Genomic DNA, 11,532 nt, shown 5'->3' on the forward strand with positions numbered 1-11,532 from the left:
TATTAATTAACAGTATTATAAAAATTAAACTACGTAGGAAACGTGTTTAACATGTAATACGAAAGTTAACCTAGAAAGAATTTTACTAAAATTAACATAGAACAAAAGGAATAATCTCTAACCTAACCTCTCCTAACCTTAAAAATAAGTCTGCATTAATGAATGTGTTTGAGGGCGTCAATAAAAATAAAACGAACATAGAATCGAAAATAAAAATAAATAAGCTGAAACTTTCATTCACTGTACGAATCAGATCAAGTGAAAAATCATAATTTAAAACGGATGTGTAGCTATAATATGGTTCCGTAAATCTTTGGCTATAGTAAAACTAGCAAAACAAATCGAACACGTGAACAATTTTGTAGCTGGTTTCGGTGTTGTTTCCTGTTTCATTGGCTGTGTTGCACCCATCGACATTTTTTGCCGATCATGAACTTTAAGATGCATCGCTAGAGCATTTTGCTTTTCGAAGAACCGATTACACTCATGACATTTTATTTTCCCAACAGTATTATACTGTGGATGGAACGTATTGATATGCATATTAAAAGCGTTGCATTTCGGGAACATTTTCGGGCAATATTTACATTTGAATAATAGCTGTGGTGGCAACGCGTGTAATTTTTGATGTTCATCAAACGCTTCGTTTGTAGCAAATTCAATTTGACATGTTGTACATTTCGGAGTAATTAATGTCGCGTTTACGTTCCGATGTACTTCCAAAACGTGAATTTGTAAGGCGGTATCTGTGGAAAATGATAATCCACATACTTTGCAGGTATTCCTAGCTTTAAATGGCATTACTGTAGGTTGTTGTTGCGGTTCTTCTTTAATTTCTCTTAATAACTTCGGATTAGTCGGTTGTTGTAGTTGTTGATGGTGATTTTCATTGATGTTGTATCCTTTTGGTTGTGGTTTCAAAGCGTAATTTAATGGCGAGTTCAAGTTATTTGTACGTTTATGCCATCCCTGGTGCGAACATAAAGCATTTGAACTTACAAAACTTTTGTTACAAATATTACAGTCGTATTTCTTCGCATGTTGTTGCTTCGGTTTATTTTGCTTAATAACTTCATCGTGTTCTTCTAACATATGATCGCATAAAGCGTTCGTCGACGAAAATGGTATCTTACAATATTTACAAAAATAGAAACATCCCGCTTTCTTAATTGGAGCCGCATTCAAATTATCCACTTTTTCGTGTTTTTGTTTATGCTTAATATAACCCAATTGCGTTATAAATATTCTTGAACATAATTCGCATGTTTTCAAGTTAGGTTTGATATCGACATCATCTTCGATACTCTCGGTATCACCTAAGTTCTCGTTAACATGTTCTTGTTTATGTTTTTGGAGTTCTTGATAACCTTGACATGCTTGGTGACAAATATCACACCAGAAAGTCTTTGTTGATTTTCCAGTTTTCGAAACGGATCTACCACCTGCAATGTTTACACCGTGCGTCTTTAAGTGTGTTTTCAAGTTGTATTTGGTTGAAAAAACTTTAAAGCAACGTTTGCAGGTGAAATAATCATCATCTTCATCGTTTTGTTCTTCAACGGCTTTGGGGTCTTTTTGTAACTCGGTTTTATTTTTGGCTGAATGTCTGAAATGCATCGCTCGATGGGAATGGTACGCAGCGTTTGTAGAACACACTTTATCACAAATGTCGCACTTGTAAGATTGCTGGGGTACCGTCCGATTCGGATGGTGACGTTTATTATGTAACCATAGCCCCTTCGCGCTTAAATAATGTCTGTTGCAATCTTCGCAAGAGTGTTTTAGACGTTTCGATGATGAAGATTCGAAACCATCTTCCGATCTTGGTCTGCCAATATCAGGTTCCCTTTTAACAACCACATAATGTTTGGATAAATGTTGTTTTAATAGTGGTTCAGTTTCGAAAGCTGAATCGCATTCTTCACATTGGTAACGTGGGTTTGTGACGCGATATGAAGATGTTTCAGAATCGCGATATACTTTAATATTTAGATGAATGAATCGATGTTGATCGAGTTGTTTGAATGTTTCGAATTGTTTACCGCAATCGGAGCAAATGTGAGCTTCTCCGTGGGTTATATTTAAATGCTCTTTTAGTTCGGATACTAATCGGAACTTTTCTGGGCAAAATGAACATTGCAAATGCTTTTCCGATTCTTCGTGAGTTTTCATATGACGCACCATGTTATAGTAAGTCGAGAATTCTCGATCGCATTTTTCACATTTTGAAGGTTCGGTTTTCCAACCGTTAAATTTGTATTTTCCGTACTTCCTTGGCGTTTTTAGTGTCGGTGATCTTAAATTATAAGATGTATTTGAACTATCATTTTGATAGACATCGTCAATGTCTAGATCATCTTCCGATATTTCATCGACCCTTCTTGCTTTTTCTAGTTTTATGGATTTCATTTTTTTCGCCGGGTTTATCAGATCGATTTGCGGATCAGGTTCTGTTTCCGGATACTTACGCTTTCTTGATCGTAATATCTCTAGTGGATCTACTAGTTTAAATTCTTTGTGATATTCGACGAAAACGTAATTATCATTCTTATCGTGATCAATTTCGCAATGTTCTTTAAACTTATCCAAAGTTTCAAAAGCAGTGTAACAAATATCGCAGAAATAATGAAGATTACAGCTTTCAAATAAATGTTTTGTTGCCTCCTCTTTTGTAGTAAACACTTTAGAGCACCACTTACAATATTCCGCCACAGCATGATCTTGATGTAAATGATTTTCATAATCATCGTAAAATGCAAAGTTTAAATCACACATTCCACATCTATAAAACTGGTACAATCTCGTTCTATTATCCAACCGTTTCTTTACTTGCGCCAGTCGGATACAGTTTTCGAGGAACGGTTTTGGACATCTTCTCCCATGAGTCATCAAAGCAGCCCTCGACGTGAACGTAATCAAGCAATTGTAACAGGTGAACACTGGAACCCAATTGTAATTGGCGCGTAAATGTCCGTAAAGACGTTTCGCGGTGTTGTAATTGAAGTTGTGGCAAGCACAGTAAGAGCTGTACAACATTGAGACCAAAGCTTTGTTTTTCTCGATGTAAGCTTCCTCAATTTTTGTTAACGAAAGGTCTGCCTTTGAAGCATCACAATTGTTTGTAAGAGACTTTGATTTTAAACGTAATCCAGCTGCAAATTGAATTTTTTGCACGTCTGATTCGGAAAGATCCGCTTCTGAATCTAAACTGGGTGGAATTGATCCGTTTTGACTGATTTGAGAGTCGATAGAGTGTTGAGAAACTTCTTCTTGACTTGATAAAACTATAATTAATAAATTAAAATATTAGTTCATGGTTTAAAAAGAATCATTGAAATGATTTAGTTTTTGTAGATAAGGTTATTATAGAAGTGTGAATATAAATAAATTTTCAAATTGGTTTGTAATGATGTTTTAAAGATTTCCCTTTTAAAAAAAATTTCTAAACATAACATACATATAATTTATATGTTAACAAAGTGATGATGTTAAAAATGTTTGAAGATAGGAATTGCTTAATGATATGATCTTTAATAAAAAATCTCAAGTTTCTGCTGGGCTGGCTTATTTAAAATTTATCGCAGTTTTTGCAACTCTACTTGTAAACTCCGTTTTTTTCTACATCATCAAATGGATGTTTATTGTTACAAGGAATGTGACATAATTTTGAATTGATTCCGTTTATTGAAATTCACTTTGAAGCCTTTTTGTGTGTTGTAAGATCGGATTTTATCCAAAAATTGCAAATAAAGTTGATTTTGTAAAATTTGTAAGTGACTTTTCAGACAGATAGTTTTAACCTATAAATTGATGACATCTGTCATCGTAATCGTCTCAAAGAATAACGCGTTGCTTAGATACGTGTTGGTTGCCGTTAGTTATCGTCTAGTTATTCGCCATGTTTTTGTGCTATTTGGGGCTGTCAACGTCATATTTTGGCGGGAAAATGGACATTTTTAAACGCTTTATGTCACTCAATTTTGTGATTACAATTTTTTTTCTATATTGTACGTATTCATTACAGATAATTTTAAAAAAGAGAAGAATGGGTAACAATTCAAGCAGAATTTTTTGACTTGTATGATAGAGCCAACTCTTTGCACTAATTAGAACATGCACAAAAATGAATTCTTTTCAATTTGTAAAGAGTTATATAACTATGCTGACGATATCCCTATGAGATCACCATTAAAGAGCCCCTTAGTGATTTTTTTATGAATACAATTGAGACAAAACTTTTGAAACCTTTCAATAAATTTAATAAATACCACAACTATTCTTTATGTATTATCAAGAGTACTATTAAAGTTAACTTTTTATACCTGACATTGCACAATGATAAGAATAACAATAATACCTGTATTATTTATTGAATAAGATCAAATTGATACAAGAAATACCACATTTTAAACGTTAAGATATAAAAAGCATTAAAACTATGGTTTACAACAGTGATAAATATTATAATTGGTGAGTTTGCTGGGAAGTTTCATTTGAAAATGCCTTAGTTCGAAAACACAATTAGTCTGAGAATAATTGGAAAAAAATGCTGAAGCTACAGTACTATTACAATTGGAAAAGGAAATGAGGGTGACCATGTCCAGTTTAATTCCACGATTTCAGAAAGTTTGGAGTGATTTCAATCATTATGAGCCTCAATGCACCACAGGATCGAAAGTTTAACTAACTTAGAAAGCATTTCTTTATTGCAATTGAAAAAAACTTATGATCTTTTTAATGTTTTGTCTTTCAGTTTTATTTACATTTTGTATTGTGTTTAATTAAATCAACACAATTACACATATGGTGACACATACATTTCTACAAACATCATCATAAACCAATTTGGGGGTTTATTTATAAAACATATCTTGGTAAATCCACAATAAACCCATTAAAACGTTAATAATTTAATTTGTTAATAAATAAAAAGAAAAAAATTATTTCTACAAACCAAAAAAAAAAAACCTACGTACCACTAAAACTTGTTATATTTTCGATACGATGGGACATCCTTTCATGCCTTAAGCGGTTACCGGAGGTGGAAAAACTTTTATTGCAATACGAACATGTTTTGTTACTATTAGTGATTATGGTCTTTGGTAGAATAAGAGGTATTTCGAGTGTGTGATCGTTTAATGCGTGTGCTAAAAAGATGCAGCCAATAAAGCTTAGATCAAACCAAGACCAAATAAAAAAAACAATAAAATGTAAAATACCAAAAAAAGAAAAGCAAGAAAATACAAATTTAGTATGAATTTTACGCACCATTCATTTCTGTTGTGGATGCTAAGGTATCTTCTTCTATAGGTCGATGTTGTGGTGATAAAATTGGGGGTTCATCATAGTAATCCTCAATTTCAGATGGTTCCTCTTTGATAATCACCTATAAAAATGTAATTTAACCTCAATTTATCTTTAATTTGTAGAGTCTAAATCTTAAATAAAATATTAGGCAACCCAATGCACATATGTATACATTAACTATTTTTTATGTTGATTGTAAATTATTGGAAGGATGTATTTCATTCAGCACAAAAATGATACTAAAAAACATTAAAACAGTTTCTTTTGACGCACAAAAAATGTTTTAAAAAAATAAAAGTTAGGTTAGGGTTATCTTAATAATGTGTTGTAATTAATGATTTCAATACTTTTGCTAGTATTATTAATAAAAAATGATTATTACCATATTGGAGTTGGATTCACCGGTTGGATCCCAAGTGCTCAACAAGTTTTGTAATTTTCTTTGATTTTCTGAACATGATTTCTTGTATTCTTGAAAACCATGGATCTTCTGGCGACATAGGTCGCAAATCATTGTAGATAATTTGTCCCCTTGAACAATCTGTTTAGACAGAAAATGTAGTAAAACTTTGCATCTTATGATAAAAAAATAACCTTAAAATTAAAAAGCTTTACCAATAATTACTAATTGATGTTATCTTACATCATCAATTGAATGAATCATGGTGATAAGATGTTGAAACGCAAATAGAAAATGAAGAAAATTAGAAATTAGGGTGTCAATTCAGAATTGGGCGTCAAAAATGTTTTTCAGTGATGTTTTCAACCATTCTTGCCACCAAGGCTTGTTCATCAGCCATTTGCTAAATGAACTGAAAATGGCTGCATTCCAGACTTGGCGTCACTTTATCATATTCCTTGAGGCATAGTAATCCCAAAGACTTGACATGAAAAGTCAATTTCAAAATAATAAATAAAAACACTACTTACTTCTATGCCCAGGAACGATTGAATTTGTTGTACCAAAAACGGTCCATCTTCGTTATTCTCGTCGGCGCCCTCGAATATTGGCTTCAACGACTCGAACTGTTCCGATAAGCACAGGCGGCAACAACAGCTATAATTTCCAAACCTCGCTTCGTCTCCCATCATAATTCACTTTAGTTTAAACAAACACTGAATTCGTTACACCATCACCACCGTTTGCTTTAAAATTTCGGACGATTAGATTCACCAAGCCACACGTTCATCAAAGTAACCTGCTTTGAGAGGAGAGAACGACGGCGACTATTCACTGCCATTCCAACGCCATAATATCCATCCCCACTTCTCCAATGCTTGCTTCCTCCTGACACACGAACGCCCAGAAAACACATTGGATATTTTGCAAATTATAAATTTATTTTGATTTTTAACCTATTATTGAGACTTTTATCAATGTCTTGTAGTTATTATTGAGCATTTAGTTTCAAAGTAGACTTCGAAATCATGGTGGTATGGTGGATTAATAAAGACTCGCAATGGAGGTCATCATTGATTTGTACTTTGAATATCATCAAATTCTTTGAACCAATTTACTGAACTTGATGTGTGTTTCAAATTACCAAAAGAAAAATCAAGATCATCATAATCTAAAAGTTTATTTAGGGTTTTAATCTAAGAAACGTTGTCGTCCAAGGCTAGCAGCATCCTAGTTATGGGTTTCAGAACGGAATACAAGACGGACTTTCACATTTTATTTCTATTTTAGAAAAAGATATCTCTGTGAGGGTATACCCAAAACCGATCAAACCGTTATCATTTCAGGAATAGAAGGGGTTTTCGAATATTTTGGAAGATTAGTTACAGGCAAATAAACACCGCTTATGTAAAGGTTCTCGTTGATCACGTGGTTGTACATTATCGACCAGACTGGAATTCAGTGACTACAATTTTAGAACATTTAAAACAAAAAATTTCTTATTTTAGAAACCAATTAAATTAACACAAATTAATTAAACAATTAATCAAAATTAATGCAAAATTAAACAAATTTAACGAGAATAGCAAAAACGATATACCAACACAAAATAGTATTTAAGTTGGCAACTATGCGGCGTGTTTGACGTTTAGTGATTTTTTAACCTCTATGTTTTCTTTTTTCCTGTCAAACCTAAAGTTTAACGGTAGCGATGTTTGAGCAACAAATTTAACAACGAATTACTAAATGTAATACGGTTTTTTCTTTATAAAACAAACATCAATATCATTTTTTGCGATTTAAACCTAGTTTTTGTCTAAACAATGTATAGTTTTACCTAAAAAAATCAATTACATACAACTAAAACAGTTTATTCATAATTTTTTTAATATATTTTATCTTTATTGATCCAGAACCGTTAAACCATCAATTCAAAGACCCCTGAAATGTCGAAACGGCATATGGAAGAAAGCGGCAGCGGCCAACCGCCCATAAAAAAGATACATTTCGAACCTCACTTAATTGGTCCCGTTTCAACTCTCGAAGAATTAGATATTAAAGTTCTTCAATTTCAAAACAAAAAATTAGCTCAGGTATTTATTTCCATAAATGTTTCGCTTTAAACTATCTTTTTTTTTTAATTTTCTTATATTAGAGAATAGAACAACGTCATCGTACCGAATGTGAACTACGACAACGTATTGAACAATTAGAAAAACGTCAAACTCAAGACGACGCAGTTTTAAATGTGGTTAATCGATATTGGAATCAGCTTAATGAAGACATTAGGATCTTACTTCAAAGATTCGATGCCGAAACTTCTGATGAGTCTGAAAATAAAAACGAAAATGAAGCAACAACATCGTTTTTAATGCAACTATCAACATGGGATAAAGAGGAACTTGATGATAAATTAGCGAATAGGGTTCAAGTTTCAAAAAGAGCAGTGGGAAAACTTATACAAGCTTTTGATAGATTAATGCAGAGGAATGAAAAACTAACTTTAGTTTTAAAAGGAGAACTTGATGGACGTAAGTTGAGGTTAAGTTGTTTTCAACTAGGAATTTTGTTTTTTTAATGTTTAGTAATAAATTTAAATTGGTTGTCATGGAAAATTTTTAAATTTGACATTGACAGGCAGAATTTTTAAGGTTATTTTAAAAATTTGGAGATTTATTTTTTAATAAATAATTTTTAATAAATATAAATTATTCTTAAATTGTTTAATTAAAGTTTTATCTTTTTTTTTTGTAATAGAGGAAGCACCTTGTGTTGAAGATGCAATTCGTCAAACAAATATTCAATTAGAAGGTGAAAATCGTAAATTACAAAATCTTCATACAGCAATGCATGAAAAATATCACACAGCTAATTTAAAAATGGCAGAAATTCATGATAAACTGACCGCAAAGGAAACTGAAAACGCTGAATTAAAAAATCAAATTGATGATCTTCAATATGAACTGGGAAAAGTTCGAAATCGTAATGATAAATTAGAAAATCATTTAGCTGAAGCTATAGAAAAATTAAAAACTTATCATCAATTACATGGTGATCCTGATAAAGGTGAAAAACCAAAACCTGTTCAATCAACGGTTTCTCAAGCTAAATTTGAAGATTTAAATAAAGAAATTGAGGAATGGCGAGAATTGGCGAATAATCGGCTACAAGAACTCGATAAATTGCATCAAACTCATCGCGAAACATTGAAAGAGGTTGAAAAATTAAAAATGGATATTCGCCAATTACCAGAAAGTGTTATTGTTGAAACTACTGAATATAAATGTTTACAATCGCAATTTTCTGTTCTCTATAATGAATCAATGCAATTAAAAACTCAGTTAGACGAAGCCCGGCAACAATTACAAACGAGTAAAAACGCTCATTTGAGAAATATCGAATTAATGGAATCCGAGGAATTAATAGCACAGAAAAAGTTACGTCAAGAAGTAATGCAATTGGAAGATATTTTGGCTCAGTTACGTAAGGAATATGAAATGTTACGAATTGAATTCGAACAAAATTTGGCGGCTAACGAGCAAACGGGTCCCATTAATCGTGAAATGCGACATCTAATAACATCTTTACAAAACAATACTCAACAATTAAAAGGCGAAGTCCATCGTTATAAGCGAAAATATAAAGAAGCGAATGCTGAAATTCCAAAACTACGAAAAGAAATTGAAGATTTAACTTTGAAATTGGGTCAACAACAAATAATGGCAAATCAAGATTCCAAAGAGGGTATTAAATTAGAAAATATCAAAGAGGAGGATAATAGTTGTGGTGAGATGGGAGGGGCTCAAGTAAAAGAGGAAGGATCAGGAACGCCATCGATTAAAAAGGAGAATGAAGAAGAATCAGAGACGGCGGAAGAGGGAGATGGAGAGAAAGATAAAAGTGGAGCTGGAGGATCGCCAAGTATCAAAAAAGAAGGAGGAAAGCAGGAGAAGACAGCTAAAAAAGAGGTTGGGGTTAAATCAGAAAAGGAACATAGAGAAGCTCAAAGGGCCAAAGAGGCTAAAATTGCTGAAAATGAAATAATTAGAGATCTTAAAGCACAATTAAAGTAAGTAATTTAAAATAAACAAATATAGATGTAGTTCAATCAACTTTTTAATTTCAGAAAAGCTTTAAATGAACAAAAAGAAATGAAACTTCTGTTAGACATGCATAAAAGTGTTACGAAAGAACAACGCGACAAAGTCCAATTAATGGCTGCTGAGAAAAAATTGCGAACCGAATTAGATGATATGAAACAACAATTAAAAAAGATACAAGAGAGCAAGCGAGAAGAGCGTAAAAAATTAGCCGATGAAGAAGCTTTAAGGAAAATAAAGCAGCTTGAAGAGCAAAAGTATGAGTTGCAAAAACAAGTAGCTTCTCAAAAACCCGCAGATGGTAATTGGGCGGGGCATAATGTATTACATCAAATGAGACCATTTGTTGGTTCCCATGAGGAAGAGGCCCTTTTAAATGAAATGGAAGTAACAGGACAAGCGTTTGAAGATATGCAAGAACAAAATTCTAGGTTAAAAAATATTAATATAATTAACTAAAACAAAATTAACAAAAATATTTTTTTAGGTTGATTCAACAATTGCGTGAAAAAGATGATGCTAATTTTAAATTAATGACCGAACGAATCAAATCAAATCAATTACACAAATTAGCACGCGAAGAAAAAGATGTACTAAAAGAACAAGTCAGTACATTAAGTACACAAGTGGAAGCCGCAATGTTGGTTGTAAGAAAATTGGAGGAAAAAGAACGGATTTTACAAAACACTTTAGCAACGGCCGAAAAAGAATTAGCACTGAGACAGCAAGCGATGGAAATGCACAAAAGGAAAGCGATTGAATCGGCTCAATCCGCGGCCGATTTAAAATTGCATCTTGAAAAGTATCACTCGCAAATGAAAGAAGCGCAACAAGTCGTCACTGAAAAAACGTCTTCGTTGGAAGCGGAGGCGTATAAAACGAAACGGTTACAAGAGGAAATTGCTCAATTGAAACGCAAAGCAGAACGGATGAAGAAAATGGAAATGGCAGGTACGACGTTAGACGAAGTGATGATGGAGGAAATCCGAGAGTACAAAGAGACTTTAACTTGTCCGTCTTGTAAAGTTAAACGTAAAGATTCCGTGTTATCGAAATGTTTCCATGTTTTTTGTTACGATTGTCTTAAAACGCGATACGAAACGAGGCAGAGAAAGTGTCCAAAATGTAATTGTGCGTTTGGAGCTAACGATTATCATCGATTATATTTTTAAATTACTTTAAAAAATTATTTTTCAATTTGGGGGTTATTTATTTTTTATCCTTTGGTCGAATGTTTAGAAAATTAGGGCGAGTTAGGTATGTAACTGTGTTGGAATGATTTTGGATGACGCTATGTTGTTTTCATATATTCCATGTATATTAATAGTAATATGAAAAAGAAATATGTATCGTTGATACAAAATGAAATTAATCTTTAAGGATTGTAAAAGCTGTCGTAAAATTTATAACTTGATTTTTTAAGTCTTAATTTTGACATTAAGTTTTTTATTTTGAAAGATTGAATAAATAGGTATATACTTACTATCTATTTTGTTGTTTATTGTAATAAATCACGAAGAAACACCACTAAAAATAATTGGCATTAATTCAAACTATTTCATTGCTACTCTTGTGATTTGATTTGAGAAATTATTCCTTTAACCTACAGTTTCTGTTATTATGAAAAGCAAAAATAACTCTTGAAATAAAAAGTTAATTAACTAAAATAAATTTTAACGTATCATTAAATATATTCATTATTGTGTATAATTGGTTGCTTACCTG

General features: G+C 32.4%; 2 protein-coding genes across 3 annotated transcripts; one reads left to right on the forward strand and one right to left on the reverse strand.

The window, feature by feature from the left end:
- Positions 1–99: 99 nt before the first annotated feature.
- On the reverse strand, positions 100–6,580 carry LOC111427424 (zinc finger protein 62 homolog). Of its 2 annotated transcripts, XM_023062563.2 has the most exons (5): positions 6,238–6,580; positions 5,690–5,848; positions 5,269–5,386; positions 4,977–5,147; positions 100–3,284 (listed from the first exon to the last, which is right to left on the reverse strand). In XM_023062563.2, exons 1-5 carry the CDS (start codon positions 6,397–6,399, stop codon positions 274–276), a joined length of 3,621 nt encoding a protein of 1,206 aa, XP_022918331.1. In that variant the 5' UTR covers positions 6,400–6,580; the 3' UTR covers positions 100–273. The 2 variants fall into 2 exon arrangements, with proteins under 2 accessions (XP_022918331.1, XP_022918333.1); XM_023062565.2 differs by lacking the exon at positions 4,977–5,147.
- A 770-nt stretch (positions 6,581–7,350) lies between these two features.
- Positions 7,351–11,134, forward strand: LOC111427425 (E3 ubiquitin-protein ligase Bre1). Its single transcript, XM_023062567.2, has 6 exons — positions 7,351–7,455; positions 7,621–7,800; positions 7,863–8,238; positions 8,465–9,776; positions 9,834–10,238; positions 10,295–11,134. The coding sequence occupies exons 2-6, from the start codon at positions 7,654–7,656 to the stop codon at positions 10,977–10,979; spliced, it is 2,925 nt and encodes a 974-aa protein (XP_022918335.1). The 5' UTR covers positions 7,351–7,455; positions 7,621–7,653; the 3' UTR covers positions 10,980–11,134.
- Positions 11,135–11,532: the final 398 nt, after the last annotated feature.

Source organism: Onthophagus taurus, chromosome 2 (genome assembly GCF_036711975.1).
Source record: "Onthophagus taurus isolate NC chromosome 2, IU_Otau_3.0, whole genome shotgun sequence".
Classification (NCBI taxonomy): Eukaryota; Metazoa; Arthropoda; class Insecta; order Coleoptera; family Scarabaeidae; genus Onthophagus; species Onthophagus taurus.

Coding starts and splice junctions, on each gene's coding strand:
- LOC111427424 (XM_023062563.2), bottom strand. CDS start 6,399: ATGATGGGAGACGAAGCGAGGTTTGGAAATTATAGCTGTTGTTGCCGC. Junction 5,849..6,237: donor AATCGTTCCTGGGCATAGAA/GTAAGTAGTGTT, acceptor CTGTCTAAACAG/ATTGTTCAAGGGGACAAATT. Junction 5,387..5,689: donor GTGAATCCAACTCCAATATG/GTAATAATCATT, acceptor ACATTTTTATAG/GTGATTATCAAAGAGGAACC.
- LOC111427425 (XM_023062567.2), top strand. CDS start 7,654: ATGTCGAAACGGCATATGGAAGAAAGCGGCAGCGGCCAACCGCCCATA. Junction 7,801..7,862: donor AAAACAAAAAATTAGCTCAG/GTATTTATTTCC, acceptor TTCTTATATTAG/AGAATAGAACAACGTCATCG. Junction 9,777..9,833: donor GATCTTAAAGCACAATTAAA/GTAAGTAATTTA, acceptor TTTTAATTTCAG/AAAAGCTTTAAATGAACAAA.